The sequence below is a fragment of the Rhynchophorus ferrugineus genome, unplaced genomic scaffold, assembly GCF_030347505.1.
Source record: "Rhynchophorus ferrugineus isolate W39M unplaced genomic scaffold, kcgeb_rfMv2 rfM2, whole genome shotgun sequence".
In the NCBI taxonomy this organism is placed as follows: Eukaryota; Metazoa; Arthropoda; class Insecta; order Coleoptera; family Curculionidae; genus Rhynchophorus; species Rhynchophorus ferrugineus.
Genome location: NW_027472581.1, coordinates 19,905,358 through 19,922,189, shown reverse-complemented (window position 1 = coordinate 19,922,189; position 16,832 = coordinate 19,905,358). Strand labels below are relative to the sequence as shown.

The following is a 16,832-nucleotide window of genomic DNA, read 5'->3' as shown; positions in this document are numbered from 1 at the left end:
ATTTTGATATCACTCTATTTCTCCTTCATTTGTTCTCCTGTGTACCTGTGTACATAATTCTTGATAAAACTAGATTTAATCACTGGATTCTCCTTAATACGTTTGCCGCATCTTGAAAACAATAACTATTCTTTTTCTCCTGACTAATTTTAACCAAATACTCATGTATATTCAGGAAAATCAACCATCAAGGATTGATATGCTAAGTTTAGACGTGGTGAAATGAGCACCGAAGACGGTAAACGCAGTGGTCACCCAAAATAAGTAGTTACCGACAAAAACATTAAAAAAATCAACAAAATGATTTTGAATGACCGTAAATTGAAATTAAATGAAATAGCAGACACTCTAAAGATATCAACTGAATGTGTACATCCTATCATTCACGAATATTTGGGTATGAGAAAGTGCAAAGTGGGTGTCGTGCACGAATTGATGATTCGGAGCAGTGTTTCAAGATGATTAAGCGTAATAAACCCGAGTTTTGCGTCGATATGTGACAATGGATGAAATATGGCTTCATCATTTCACTCCGAAGTCCAATCGACAGTCATCCAAGTGGACTGCACCAGACAAACCAAAACGCCAGCTGGCAAGGTTATGGCGTCTGTTTTGTGGGACGCGCATGGAATAATTTTCATTGACTAGCTTGAAAAAGGAAGGACCATCAACAGCGACTATTACATAGAGTTATTGGACCGTTTGAAGGACGAAATCGCCAAATAACGGCCGCATTTGAAGAAAAATTCGTCGAAACTGATGCCTATTTTGAAGCAGAGGACAAATCGTACTATAAAAATGGTATCGAGGTAGTTGGAGGGTCGCTATAATCAGTGTATCACTCCTGAAGGGAATTATGTTGAACAAAAAACTAATTTTTCCAAAAAAATGTGTTTTACGTTAATGTGGTAGGCCGGGGCCTTTTCAATTGACCTGTTATAGTTCCGATTTAAGTGCTAATCTGCTTTAGTATAATGCCCCCTGAATATTGGGGTCACCAAATCCCTTAACTAAAGCTCTTCCTTAGATTATCCGATGGAATTAAATGATTTTCTGCAAGAGATTACCAAAATTTTAAGGAAACTGCAATCCTGCCTGCAGACAAACATAAAAATTTAAGAGGTTTTGATGAACTATTTGATTGAAATCTTAAAATATCGCCATTCTTCCAATATCTGTCTAGGTCGGAGATGGAAGCGCTCCAGTTAATTTTGACGCACCTCCACACTATCTGGAATAGGAACAGATAAACCAAGTAAGTGAAAATTAACCAAATCTATTATTTGACATTTTGCAAATTTATTGAAAATACATATAAAGGCAAAGAAGAAATAACAGTTAATAGAAAAATCTATAACTTTTCTCAAAGTTGCAAAAGCTATTTATTGGTTTAGTCAAAAGATTTTGAAAACTGTCAATAGTGCATCATATATCAAAAACTAAAAAAGACAATTCAAAATGCGTGCCAGATGAAGTTTATGAAGAGAAGTGAATTCTTCGGAAAGCATTAAAACTCAAGCAGAAAATAGAAAAGATTATGACTAAAAAGTTAGGAATCGCCAGAAAGGTCCGTACATCATTATAGTGACAGAGCTCAAGTATAATAGTTTCGAAAATAAAACAACATTATTATCCTAATAAACGATTAAATATTACATGTTATTCATTACCATCTCATACGATATTAAATTAAATAACAATACAATGTACACATGCCCAATATTTTAATTTGAATGATAATTGCCGAATTTTTAAATAAACCAAAGGCTCTGTATGAACTGAACTCTAAATAATCTTTAATAAGAAACAAAAATCAAGTTATTAAATAAGAAACAACACATTTATATGTAAACACTTAACAATCTATTTATATATTTTGTTACATCTATTTGAAAAAAAATCAGTGGGAAAAATTAAAATATTTATCTTAGTGTATACCAAAGAGTATATTACGTGTATATGTGTGTACTATGATGCATACTTTGTGATATACATAAGGTGAAGTTATCACGGACATACGCTCGATAAAAGCAGGCGTAATACAATTCTTATTTCATTGTGTAATATATCTGGTAATAGAGGGCGTTGGCTGAACAATCATAGTATAACATTTATTGACATTAATACGTTACTGATATTATGTATGTTTGTATGTAAATATATATTTTTTTTAAGGGAATTCTCGGATAGAAAGTGAGATATTATCATTATTTTGTATACTAAGAAATAAAAATATTGTATTTTGATTCTAGATAACCCTACGATGTCTCGACAATTGAGTCAAACAGAGCGGAAGCTCGCTGAAAAACTCATTATTTTAAACGATAGAGGTGTGGGTATGCTAACAAGAATATATAATATTAAAAAGGCATGTGGAGATCCTAAATCGAAACCAGGATTTCTTTCGGACAAGAATTTGGAATCGTCAATTAAAAACATTGTGAGGAGATTCCCCAATTTAGATGTTAAAAGTTTAACACCCATTCATGGACTTCGAAATGAAATCATCAAATCTTTGTCATTATATTACTATACCTTTGTGGATTTACTTGATTTTAAAGATCATGTCTGCGAACTTCTTACTACAATGGATGCTTATCAAGTGGAGTTGGATATAACGGTTAACTTTGAATTAACAAAAAATTACTTAGATTTAGTGATTACATACGTTTCACTTATGGTGTTATTGTCACGTGTAGAAGACCGCAAAGCAGTTTTAGGTCTTTTTAATGCTGCATATGAAATAGTACATGGGTCCGCAGATACAAGCTTTCCCAGACTGGGATCAATGATAATGGATTATGATGTTCCCTTTAAAAAATTATCAGAAGAATTTGTACCTCATACTCGATTACTTAGTCAAGCATTATTATCCATTTCTTCAATTTATTTGTCCAGAAATGTGCATGCTGATAAATGGAGATCAGAGCAAAAATTAACCCTAGTGGGTAATCCAGCAGTACTCTTAAAGCCTGTGTTATCTGATAGTATGTCTTGTGAATTTTTATCAATGGATACAATGGAACGATGGATAGTATTTGGCATATTACTAATACATAATGTATTATTGGATGCAAAACAGGATTTTTTCAAACTTTTAATAAATGCATTAGAGAGCTTTTGGGTTCTCCCACTATTTCGTGATGAAGTATTGTACATACATCAATATATATGGTCATTTTTGGATACATTGAAAGGTTGATGATTGAAAAGTTACATGGCAACTGTATTGAAAAATATTAACTGTTTTTATTATAGGTTATGGAAAACGAATTTCTGAAATTAAAGAAGCATATCAACAAGCAATTCAAAAAGCTGGGTATAACCACAGAGAGCGCAGGAAATTTCTAAGGACAGCATTAAAGGAGTTGGGCTTAATTTTTATGGATCAGCCAGGTCTTTTAGGACCAAAAGCATTGATGGTATTTATTGGTTTGTGTTATGCAAAAGATGAAGTTCTTTGGTTACTTAGGCATAATGACAATCCTCCGCAACATAAGGCAAAAGGTAACTATATAGTGCTTGTTAATAAAAATTATAATGTAATGATAAATACGTTTTCCTTTGCAGGAAAATCAACAGAGGATTTGGTAGACCGTCATCTACCTGAATTACTGTTCCACATGGAGGATCTGAGAGTTCTAGTAAGAAAATATAGTCAAGTAATGCAAAGATATTATGTCCAATATTTATCACATTGGGATGCTTTTGCCTTAAAAGATATTATGCAAAAATTGCAAAGCTGCCCTGAGGACGAAGCAGTTATTTTGTCATCATTTTGCAATATAATATCTAGCTTATCTGTTAAGCAAGTTGAGGACAATGATCCATTTAATTTCTTTGCCTTTAGACTAGATTGGTTTAGGTTACAAGCATATACATCAACTCAACAATCAAAGCTAAAATTAATAGAAAACAGAAACTTAGCACAATTGTTGGATATGGTCCAGTTCCATACGAAAATGGTGGATAATTTAGATGAGATGTTGAGAGAAACATCTGATTTATCAATATTCTGTTTTTACAGTAAAATTTTTGAAGACCAATTTCACATGTGTCTGGAATTCCCTGCACAAAATCGGTATATTGTTGCATTTCCATCAATTTGTAGCCATTTTCAACATTGTACTCACGAACTGTGCCCCGAGGAACGTCACCATATCAGAGAACGTAGTTTATCTGTTGTAAATATGTTCTTAGATGAAATGGCTAAAGAAGCAAAAAACATTATCACTGCCATTTGTGATGCTCAATGTAAAATGAGCGACCAATTGTTGCCGAAAACATGTGCCCATTTAATTTCACAGCAAATGAACAGGAAAAAGAAAGAGAAAAACAAAAAGAATGTGATTGAATTCGAAAAACCTGGGAAAGAAAGTTATAGGAAAACTCGAGAAAATCTAACTACGATGGACAAGCTTCACATGGCGTTAACTGAATTGTGTTATGCGATAAACTATTTTCCAAATATAAATGTCTGGGAATATACATTTGCTCCAAGAGAATATCTGCATCAACATTTAGAAAATCGTTTTGCTAAAGCTCTGGTGGGGATGGTTATGTTCAATCCGGACACAAATGAAATAGCAAAACCTTCCGAGTTACTTGTTTGCGTCCGATCTTACATGAATGTGCTACAAACTGTGGAAAACTATGTCCATATTGACATTACGAGGGTGTTCAATAATTGTTTGTTGCAACAAACACAAGGAATGGATAGTCATGGAGAAAAAACTATCGCTTCTATATATACTCAGTGGTATTCTGAGTCATTATTAAGAAGAGTCAGTGGTGGTAACATAATATTTTCCATGAATCAAAGATCCTTCGTTAGTATTAGCATAGAGGGAAATATCCCCTATAATCCTGAGGAATACTCTGATGTCAACGAACTAAGAGCTTTAGCAGAACTTATTGGACCATACGGAATGAAACAGTTAAGTGAAACATTGATGTGGCATATAGCTCTTCAGGTAGTGGAACTTAAAAAATTGGCTGAAATAAACAAAGATGTTCTATTGCTATTAAGAACGAACTTTGATAAACCCGAAGTAATGAAGGAGCAATTTAAGAGACTTTCATGCGTGGATAATGTCCTACAAAGGATGACTATTGTTGGTGTAATTCTCAGTTTTAGACAATTAGCTCAATCTTGTTTAACTGATGTCCTGGAGCAGAGAATACCGTTTTTGTTAAGCTCAATATTAGATTTCAGACATCATCTACCAAGCGGTGATCCAATGAAAGTCGTCAGCGAAATGACATCCGCGGCGGGACTGAGTTGTAAAGTGGATCCCACTTTAATATCTGCCTTGAAGCTTCAAAAAGGAGAGGAACCAGAAAATGAGCAACATTTACTGGTATGTCTTCTTATGGTATTCGTAGCTGTTTCCATTCCAAAACTGGCCAGATCAGAGCAGTCCTTCTACCGAGCTTCACTAGAAGGCCACACAAACAACATTCACTGCATGGCTTTGGCCGTTAATCATATTTTCGGCGCTTTGTTTACGATATGTGGCAGAGACGATATCGAGGACAGAATGAAGGAATTTTTAGCTTTGGCGTCATCCAGTCTTTTACGATTAGGTCAAGAAGCCGATAAGGATGCAGTAAAGAACCGAGAGTCGGTGTATTTATTACTGGACCAAATTGAACAGGAATCGCCATTTTTAACCATGGATCTTTTAGAATCCTGTTTTCCATACGCGCTAATTCGTAACGCTTATCACGATGTATATAAGTTAGAACAGAATTTATAAATATTTTCCTAGTGCAGGCTCAAAAACTTTTCCATTCGTACCAAACAGAAAAACAATTCCAACGCTTTCTTTTACAATCTAGTGATGTATTCCAGTTTAGATTGTTAGGATTTTTTTTATATCGAGTACATGTTTTATAATTGTGAGGCTCCATGGATATCAGATGAAAACATACGATGACAAAATTCAATATCCAATCCAATCTGTACAAAATAACAAACTCCAATCCATAAAAAACAAAATCCAATCTGTACAAATTAAACATATATTGCAATATTATTAAAATGGAGATAATTTAATATATTGATAGATGTAGAAGGTATTATTAGTTTATCCGCTGTTTTTATAAGTTATTTTACAATAAAGAGATTCATTTCATATTCGTATTTGTTTATAAATTTTTTCTAATTCCTAAATTAAAAATATATTGTGTGCAACAGTTAGGAGAATTATGGAATTTTAGTGGCATCAAGTCTTCCAGATAAAGTTTTTTTTTAATAAATAGTTATAATCAATTAATATTATGATAGTGATCATACAGCTAAACTATGTTTTGGTAGATTTAAGTGTTAAGAAACTCTCTTGAATAACCTATAACATGTTTTAATAATCAAGTTTTAAACCAAATTTTTCGCAACTAAAATTAAAGACCTGAGAAATTCAACGAACATGTTTTGATTCAATAAGGTAATAAGCAATTCCAATATTACATCTTTAGCGAGTTATTATCACTGGTTGGAACCTCTTTCAGCGACACCACCATCCGCGTACCAGTATCCGCGTTACTGGCATTCTATTTAATAACTTGGTTTTCATAGATTCTCAATTTCTTAGCGCAACGAAATCCCCATCATAATGTTTTTAGCTTATTCCTTAACTTCACAATCATTTTAACCGTTGTTGTTTGTTGTAGTAACACTTTTACCAAAAAAAAATTAAAAACATTGAAGCTTTTATTTCTTCCACCATATAGTCTAAACATTTATTAATCGAATAATTATTTATTATCCCGTTTTGGCGAAAAGGAGATTCATCTTGAGAATATCAAAATATAATAAAAACAATTATAAAAAATTTATATAATATATATAGCATAATTGAATATATTTTTTTGTTTTTCCTTTTTATTTAAGATCAACTTTTAAATATTCGTAAGAAATTCTCTACCCGTATTTCAGACTAAGCAAACGTATACCGATTTTTATATAAGGAATTTATATTATTGAACCTATCAGCTACAATGCGACTTATCAGAAAATCTTACCAAATTGTAGAGACCGAAAATGGAATTATTATCAATATTCATTGATAATATAATATTATTTGATAATATGTTATTCGGAAAATAGCTGTTTCTTAACTTACTTTTAAACTAATTTTGTTATCACTACATAGTATAAAACAAAGTCGCCTTTTCTGTCGCTATATCCCTATGTGCGCTCAAATCTTTGAAACTACGCAACGGATTTTGATGCGGTTTTTTTCAATAGATAAAGTGATTCAAGAGGAAGGTTTATATGTATAATACATGCATAATATACTAAGGCAACATTGCTAATTTTAGAAGTTTCTAACGTGATGTCGTAAATTAACCTATTTTTTTAGGCTTATTTAGCAATTAGCAAAAACGCTGCCTAACCCTACGAGTTAGATCAAATTAATGTACTACAGTATTGTACACCATAAAAAGGTCTACAAAAAAGTCCGCGATGGTATATGTTTATCTTTTAGGGATAACCCACATTAACCATTTTTATTGTTTACTTTTTACGTGAGAAACTGGTTTATTTACGAAGCTATTTTAAGCAATACGGCATTAATCCTTATCGAATTAAGTACCTTAAATACAGTGTGCAATTAATATAGATCAATATGGTTCCTTATAGCATGTAAATTAAACAAATATTTTCGAAGATATTACAAATTTAAAATTTGCGTTTAAAAATGTGTAATGTAATAAAAATTGTATGAATTTAGATATTCCAAAGATAGCAGGAAATCTTCATAGTAAGTATAGGGGAAGAGGAATTGTTTTACTCCAAATTTAATGCGTGCAGGCCAAGGGCAGTAATGAATATGAATCAAAATACTGGATCGATTTTAATCATGTTTTCATTGAGTGACATAGGCATATATATTTTATGCCCGTGCAAAGTCGGAGCGGGCCGCTATGTTTTTATATACAACGTTCATATTTTTTCTGTAGTGTATTTAATTTAGTATCAGCATTGCACCCGTGCGAAGCCGGGGCGGGTCGCTAGTTTTAAATAAAACTCAATAACACTATTAAAACGGGTTATAAACAAAACAAAATATATGAAAAATAATATTTGTATGAAGTTAACTTAATTTTGTAATTTTTTGAAATCAATTTCAGGGTTTTTTTATTTTAAGTAATTTTACTGTACATTATATACTTTGTTGCGTCTACAACCTTAAGTGTACGCAATGAAGACATTTCGAAGCGTAAAATACATACATCATAAACAAAAGAACATCCAAACTGTCAAATTTGGAAGCATATATTTTGTAAACAGTATAAAAATAGTGTTATTTGAAATGACTTTGAACTTGATCTGAAGGTAAGAATGCTTGTCTTATTTATTTTATCGCTTTTCTTGTTCACTTGGCTATCAAATTAGCTATTTAAAGATTCAAACTTTGGTTTAAAAAAAAAGTTATAAATCTGATAATTCATAATTATTTAATCCGTATTCATTTAAATTAAATGTTATAAGTGATTGGTTTAGTGTAAAGTATTTTAAGGGAGGGATAAATAACAGACAGTGTTCATATAAAAACAACTATTTATTTAGTTTATTTACATATATTATTTTTACAATGTCAATTACAGAGAATAGCGTCAAATGTTTGACATACTAAACTTCTAATAATTAAAGACAAATATTTTGAAATTGAAAAATCTTTTTGTTCTTTTTATGTTTGTTTGGATTATCACATTTTCCAGAAATTTAACAATGGTAATTACAAGTTTGCCCCATATAAAAATAGCATTCTTCACACGGAAAAAAATCAATTATCCGAAAACAAAAACGGATGAGATTCATATATTTGCACGCCTATAGAAATTGTTGTTTACAAGTCAATAATATACAAGACAGCTTATAATCCGTACACAGTTTCTCAATTAAATCGTAATATCCATTCTTATAATAATACAATTTGTAATTCAGCACTTGATATTGTTTCTGTTTTGGTCTTGAAAGGGGAAATCCGGAAAATCAAGCTTGCCGTTACAAAATGAGCATTTCATCTCGACAAATGTAATGTGAAAAATACAAATATTTAAAAATTAATTTAATAGCTACAAATGTAACAAACATGTTATATTTTTCTGGGAAGCCGATACAAGGGAGACTTGCTAATTTGTTTTTCTTATTGCTGGTGTTATATTGTTAGTTTGTAATACCTTAAACCAACACTCCCTCGTTACGGTACCTCCGGAAAACTACAAATGACTCGAATCAATTGGTATAAAACTCCAACAAACGCTAAAATTATATATGTTTATTAACCAAACATCAATTAATGTATGCAAAACTTTTAGAGTCCTTTAACACATTTAATGAGTATCTATAGTATATAATAGAATAAAGATTTCGGATTGATTTTCGCATGATTTTTCATGAACGAAGACTATTAGGAAGACAGAACTTTTTAAACAATATTGCATACATAAATCGGAATCATTATGATAAACTAAAGAAAATACTCTATAAGGGATAAAGGGCAACTGAACAGTAATATAAAAACGTAAAAACAATGATAACTAAAATATGTTTGGTCGATGAAATTGTTCGATATATAAATTATATTCTAAAATAACACAAATAAAATAATGATAAATGTATTTGGTGCATAAATGGCATAATTAATTAGTTGTATAAAAAATCTATGGAAAAAATCCTCGTAATATATATCATTTATATGATAATATAAAAGGGTCTTTAAATGCATACAATTATTACAAATATCAAATATCGGGAGTGTCACCCCCACAATGTTAACAATAAAATGGACAAATGTTTGTTTAAAGGACTATAAAAAAGTTAATCGAACAAATCAGCCTTTTTAAAGGAAAGCTACCTATCATGAATTCATTTCCAATTAAATAATATAAAACATTGTTCTTATAACCTAGAGGTGACTATATGTAATTTTGGCTGAAATAGGATGCATAGGGAGGCGCAAACACGTTAAAAATATGTGTCATAAAACTAATATAAATACGAGAAACGCCACTGAGTTACGCAACTAATTTCTGCCTGTTTTTAAATTCACCCGTTTCTGACCATAGTTAAATCTATAAAATAAAAATATACACGCACTTTAAGTTCAATCACAGAGCACATATTGGCCAACTTTTGATACGGTGTACAATAAAGTGGCTTTGGAGTGAAAGACATTTGATTTGGTTTTGTTTTTGTTGTACTTTTTTGTGTGTGCAAGATAAACAGCCTTAATGAAAAGTACCACCTTATTTTTCAAGTGGTTAAGAAGAAATAAAATAACTTTCATTCTGGCTGATTCATCTTACCGGGGATTATTGTGACAAGATATATGTTAAAAGCATCGGTACTATATTCAAGAGAACAGTAACATAAGGAATTCACAGGTGTGTGCCGTAAGTTGGTGAAAAAATCTATAAGTTACTTTTAACACGTACCTTGTAATAATTTTAAATAAACAAATGAAGTACTGAAAACTTGTCAGGATGATTTTTGTCATCAATCTATGCCACAAACGACACCAAAAGTAGCATTCTACGATTACGACGACGCCATTGGCCCCAGATCTTTCTGTCTCTCAATCTCAGCCACTGTCATTGCACTTACACCCGGCTTGATGATGATCTCTGGGCTGGAAACACTGCCAGACGGCCGGGCATCGTCTCCAACCGTTAATTCGCTCTGTGCCGGTCGGGATGTTGAAGTTGTCAAATCAAAATTCAATGTTATGTTGGCCAACATGGGGGTGCCTGGATAATCCGGTGGAGGAGACACCCGCGGGGGTGGAGCTATTTCTACAGCTCCGCCCTCTTCCTGTAAAAATTGTAGATTATTAGAAATAATATTCAAGAAATATATTAAGCTAAACATCGTTTTTGTTAATAATTTACTTATATTTGTGCTTTAAATAAGTTCTCACTGTATTTTTCAAAGAAAGTATTAACAAGAACGATCTGTTTTAATAAAGTAAATTGTCTTTTAAATAACATTTTTAGTAAAAAACTAGACCCATCTAAACTAATGTTTATTTTACGCTTAAAAGTAGTTTTAATAATAATTATTAAAAATGTTCTCAAGCTTGTTCAGACAACATAGGGCAAAAGTCCGTCAACCAATTTCTACTAAGTAGCAATAATGGATATTTCTGTTCGTTCTTGTGGCGTATACGTATACATAATAAAATTTGGACGTCTACACAACATAATGGTTAAGCAAAACTAAGTTAAACGTCACATAACCAACCCAACCTTATAGATGTGTTACTATCGCATTAATGTATATTTTTAGACAAAAACGCCAACTTTATCAATTTATAAAAAGCATTATACATTCATACACACATTATATATTCAAATCTTAGATAAATGAAACATTAATTGTGTAGTGAATACTTACTTTCTGTCAGACTTTGTTTCTCATTTCATAAGCTCCTGCATATTGATAATTCGTAGGTGCTGGTGGTGCAGACGCTAGTGGAGAATAATCTAATTAGATTTAAAAAGAGAAAAACATATATGTTAGTATGCGTTTCTAGGTGTGTACCATATAATAAAATGAATAAAAAATAATGACGCATTATAGCTATAATACTTAAAACAAAACAAAAATGTTAAAATAGTTATAAGCAAAGTAAATACACAATGTTAAAACAATGGTTTACAAATAACCAACTTAACACACATAAAAACACATACAAAACATAACATTAAAATAATGGTGAATTTGAAAATATTGTGCTTAATCTGTAGAAAAAGTGATGAAAGTTGAAATAATTAGGCATTAATTTTTAGTTTCGATGATACACTACATATGTTTGTAAGTCTTTAAATCATCACATTATGTTAAAGAATGGTTAAATAAACCAGGTATAGGTTATTATACCAGGATTAAAATAGAGTGCCTTATTATTATTATAGATTATCATAGATGCTAGATGAATTGTTAAGCGTGCTTATACCAAATCACCACAACAAACGCAATAAAAGCAAAAAAAAATGGAAACTAAAGACGTACATTTGCTCGCTTTACCTTTAGCGGCATGATAATGACCCCTGCCTTCTCCATAACCAGCCCGGGGTCCCCCTTGACTAGCTGAAGGCCGGCCCGACCGTTCTGGTCTACTTCTGCCCGCCGCATGAACCGCCCCACTATGTGATGCGCCTCCTTGATGTTGATACCTCTGAAAGCGAAAGTTTGTAAGTATTTTGCAAGTATGTCAAAAACTGCAAAAATGTTACCATTCTTCTTAAAGTATTCATTGGCCTTCTAAGGGTTTCACTAATTCTTCGCGCGGGTGGTTTTTTCGGGTTGGACGATGGCGTATGAACGGCACAACATTTTATAAATAGTCCCATAAAAATAACGAACGTGATACTCATGAGTAAAACCGCCCACCAATATTCCGTTATCCATTGGGCTACAGTTAAAAGAGTTTCGCGATTTAATAATAGATTCATCAATCGTACAAGAGGTCCATCTGCGTCTACTGCACGACATTTCAGGAAAACGTCACAATATCCCTAAAAATTACAATCCATTAGTTTTTATCTCAAAGAGATAGCGTTATAAAAGCTTTTCTTTCTATTACTATTATTATTATTCGTTGTGTTGTTTGTGGCACAAATAATTATGCTCAAAAAATCTGACAAATCTGCAGAACAAGTCAAATCTTACAGGCCTATTTCGCTACTACCTGCAATATCATAGCTATTTGAGAAACTAATATTTAAACGTGTTAAAAATGTTGTAATAATACCAGATTTGCAATTTGGTTTTCGAAATCACCATTCAACAATCTAGAAAACTACTATACTGCCCTGCAATATTTCTGGATGTCTCACAAGCTTTTGATCAGGTTTGGCATTTGGGATTAATCTGTAAGATGAGCATATTGTTACCGCGTAACTATTGTCAATTGCTGGAGTAAAATCTTTTCGGAAAAAAAATTTAGAGTATAGCACGAAATGGCATTCTCGACATGTAAAACTATTTCGGCTGGAGTCCCACAAGGTAGCGTCTTAGGACCTCTCCTATATCTGCTCTATACTGCTGACGTTCCAACAACAAAAGAAACACTACTTGGAACCTTTATCTCTAATATCTTTGCCTAGGGCAATAGAAAAAGTACAAGTGACAGTCAACAAAGTCTAAAAATGGACGAAAGATTGGAAAATTCAACTTAATAGCTGGAAATCTGTCCACGTTATTTTTTCATTGTGGCGAAATAATAAAAATTTAATTATATCACTCAATTGATGGCCGATTCTTCAAGCAGAATCAGCTAAACACCTTGGAATCCATCTTGACGGTAGATTAAATTGAAAACATCACGTTAGACAAAAAGCAAAACACATTAGAACCAAAATAAAACAACTATACTGGTTAGTTGGAAGATACTCTCAATTTGATCTAAAATCAAGGAGATTGATCGATGAGACAATTATAAAGCCAATTTGGACCTATGGGGTGCGAATATGGCGTTGTATTAAAAATTCAAATCAACTAGTGATACAACGCTGTCAAAACAATGTTCTTCGGTTGATTACCAATGCCTATCGCTACGTAACCAATGAAGAACTGCACGATGACCTGGAAATCAAATGGATTTGTGAAGTTACCCAAGATTTCGCCTTGAAACACGAAAGAAGATTACTAAATCATACGAACGTGGAAACAATACAACTGCTCGACAGCGCGCAGGATGTCAGGAGATTGAAGTGAACCAAAAAATACGAACTTATATAAAGTGTATACCTTTAGTGTAAACTATAGCTATAAGTTATTACAATTTTATTATTGAGGAATACATATTGACGTATTTTCTCGCACAGACGTATTTTCTCGCACACATCTTGCTTGTCAATTAATCAAAGTACAAATGAAAAGTAGTAATACATTAATGCAGGGGGTTAGGGGAACGACGGGCAATTGGGAGACATGGGTACCCCCCTTTTAATCTGATTTGATCATAGATTTTTTTTTCTTGATTTGGTAGTTTACTTTACCGACTGGTGATACTGTTCATCCATAGACTATCTGTCATTTCTGTCATTTGTCAAACACAAACACGTTAGAAGGTTATCCGCTCGTAAAAGTAAATATTTTGTTGCTGTTTCGGATCGTAATAAAGAGAAAACTAATGAAAGGTATGTGTATTTTCTATTATTTTTCTATTGTATATTTACTAATCTATAAATTAAACTGAAATTCAAGCCTAAATACGTAGATTCAAAAAAATACCGGTAACGTATGTCGAAAATGTATACAGAGGGAGTAATGGGCATTTGGACACGGGGGTGGTTTGGACATGCCCAATTCTCCCTCCTTATTATTATGTTCAGTATAGGAGGATTTTTAACTATTGGTTTATTTTTAATTACAGAAAGATGCCGTTTAAATTCAAAAAGAAAGGTTTGCGACGGGAAATTCCTAAAGATTTAATATTAAAATTTAAAAGCAGCCTTTGAGCAACATCATTTTGGCCCAGAAGCTATATATAATATAGATGAAACAGGGTTGAATACTGTTCAGCATACACAAAGAGTGATTGCTTCAAAAGGCTCGAAACAAGTTGGACACGCAACATCTGCAGAGAGAGGCTCACTTGTCACAGTGTGCAGCGGAATCAATGGTATTGGAGATTCAATACCTCCATACTTCATATAAAATTTATGAGGCTGAGTAAGATAAGAAAGACCTTTTTTTTCCTGAAGTAGATGACATAGCTAGTGTCCTTTTAGACGACATCAAAACTAAATTGCCAGTACCAAAGACATGCAATAAAACCAAACGTGGTAGCTCTATGTACACATTTGATAGTCCTTTATGGGTTATACCCAATCTCAGATAAGTTAAGATACCGTTTAAGACGTTTCTTGTTTGTTAACTAATTTTTGAATTCCATTATGGATAGAAAGTGATTTATAGGCCGTGCCCAAGCCTCACTACTATAGGGAGCATTGGGAACTTTTGACTTTTTTATGTAATAAATAGTGAAAAAGTGTCCATCCCTCCCCTACCTCCCCTATAATTAAGATTATACTAAGTGTATCTAATAAAGATATTATAAAAAAAATTGTGTTGTTTATCACCATAACTAAAGGTTTTCAAAGGAATTTTGGTTTTGTACTTTTAATCTTTTATCTGATATCTGATACATATGAAATGGCTAATCCTCCATTTGAATAAATTTTAAAGAAAATACACTGAAATATTTGTATTAATATGAAATGAAATAATTTAGATTATTACTAGTTTTTGTAGATTTATATCCAAACCAAATCATCACAAGATGATGTTATATTACGTTAATATAATTATTTCCTCTTTTAACTTCTCCTTAATTACCTCTCCTGAGTGATGAATAAAAATAAATTAAATTTTTTTCAGTTTAAATAATCTTTTATAAATATAATCAAAAACATATTTTACCTGGAAATTATCACAAGGTGAACCTGGCCGCAGACTAATTCCACCTGTTGGCAGTCCTACTTTATGGGCAAATTCACTGGTACTTCTACAAATATCTGTGCCATTCTGGCATGCCAATTCGCACAGCTTCCTTTTATCAATGTTGGGATTATCTTGACTAGTTAATGAGCAAGCTTGAAGGTTCCATTCCAGGCATATTGAACCAGTACATTCACCCTAAAATTCTCAGGTATAGCAAAAAAAGCCAATCAATTTTTTTTATATTTACATCAATACAAAGCTGAGTTCCATTGTTGCACCTAGTTTTGTCAGGTCTCGCTTGTGGTGGAGGACATTCAGCCGTTCTACCGTTACATTTCGATGACATCGAACAGTCGGATGCAATTCGGCACACCTCGCCTTCATAGAACGGTATGAATTTGCAAGTGTCGCTACTGCAGCACGGTCCTTGACTGGGACTGAAATATAAACAAATAAACACACATAATACACCTCGAGAGTGTAGAATTTACCTGCATTCTGTTCCTGCTCTTCTTCGGCAACCCATTGCGCTTCCGTTTCTTTGCTTATCCTCGTTACTAACGACGCGAGGATAACAACATTTATCTTGGCATTCGTTATCATCATAACCACAATCGCATTCTTCGCCAGCTTCAACAATTTTATTGCCACAGAAAGCACCTGAAATATGAAATTAGTGCTTAAGTAATTTTCCCCAAAAATAAAATTATTATAATTAAGATTGATAATAAGACTTCTTAAACCTTTTTTACTCTTAACTATTTTGCAAAAAATGTTTTATGAACAGAATATTTTTCTAGAGTAATTCTCAACATTTTTTAATTAATATTTTATAATATATTGTTGAAACATTAAAAAGTTTTGCAAAAACAATGCAAATAATTTGCAAAAGTGGCGTTTGTCTTGGCCTCCTAGACATAATTTTGTTTTAGATTTTATATCAGATTGATAGTTTTTCATTCATTTCTATTTTTATTTTAAAACTTGGTAAGAATGACTCCAGTTATAAGATCACTAGTATTTTTTTATTGGTTTCTAATTTCTTCCGCATTTGTCATATCTTGTAATTTAATTAATTTTTGTTATCAAGTTTTTGTTTTGTTTCATAATATGCATCTCAAACCTTCTTTGTGACATGCAGCAGTTTTGTGAAGTTAAAATATATAAATTTAAAAAATCATTACCGGCAGAAGCCGTAAAACAATTCCTCTTCTTATTATCCTCGATAGCATCCAAGACATTACTAATATTTCCTATGGAACAGCTAGAAAACCGACTGTTATTTGGTCTATCACCACTGGTAGCTGATGCAAACATGATGAAGTTTCCATTTAGACCTCCAGGTCTACACTCTGGCGGATAATCATGCTAA

General features: G+C 32.4%; 2 protein-coding genes across 5 annotated transcripts in view; one reads left to right on the top strand and one right to left on the bottom strand.

The window, feature by feature from the left end:
- Positions 1-2,067: 2,067 nt before the first annotated feature.
- Positions 2,068-6,139, top strand: Hem (Nck associated protein 1 Hem). The gene is made up of 4 exons (XM_076396277.1): positions 2,068-2,193; positions 2,253-3,197; positions 3,259-3,507; positions 3,571-6,139. The coding sequence occupies exons 2-4, from the start codon at positions 2,264-2,266 to the stop codon at positions 5,757-5,759; spliced, it is 3,372 nt and encodes a 1,123-aa protein (XP_076252392.1). The 5' UTR covers positions 2,068-2,193; positions 2,253-2,263; the 3' UTR covers positions 5,760-6,139.
- Positions 6,140-8,548: 2,409 nt separating this feature from the next.
- The window catches only part of kuz (zinc-dependent metalloprotease kuz), a 346,072-nt gene continuing 337,788 nt past the window's right edge, over positions 8,549-16,832 (bottom strand). Inside the window, exons 7-14 of one of the 4 annotated variants that reach the window (XM_076394150.1) lie at positions 16,645-16,828; positions 15,952-16,120; positions 15,708-15,897; positions 15,440-15,655; positions 12,247-12,528; positions 12,023-12,188; positions 11,405-11,493; positions 8,549-10,822 (exon numbers count right to left, since the gene is read on the bottom strand). In XM_076394150.1, the coding sequence (XP_076250265.1) occupies positions 11,411-11,493; positions 12,023-12,188; positions 12,247-12,528; positions 15,440-15,655; positions 15,708-15,897; positions 15,952-16,120; positions 16,645-16,828 (1,290 nt within the window). In that variant the 3' untranslated portion in view covers positions 8,549-10,822; positions 11,405-11,410. The remainder of the gene's footprint in view (positions 10,823-11,404; positions 11,494-12,022; positions 12,189-12,246; positions 12,529-15,439; positions 15,656-15,707; positions 15,898-15,951; positions 16,121-16,644; positions 16,829-16,832) is intronic. The other 3 variants (XM_076394154.1, XM_076394151.1, XM_076394153.1) reach the window with 3 other exon arrangements.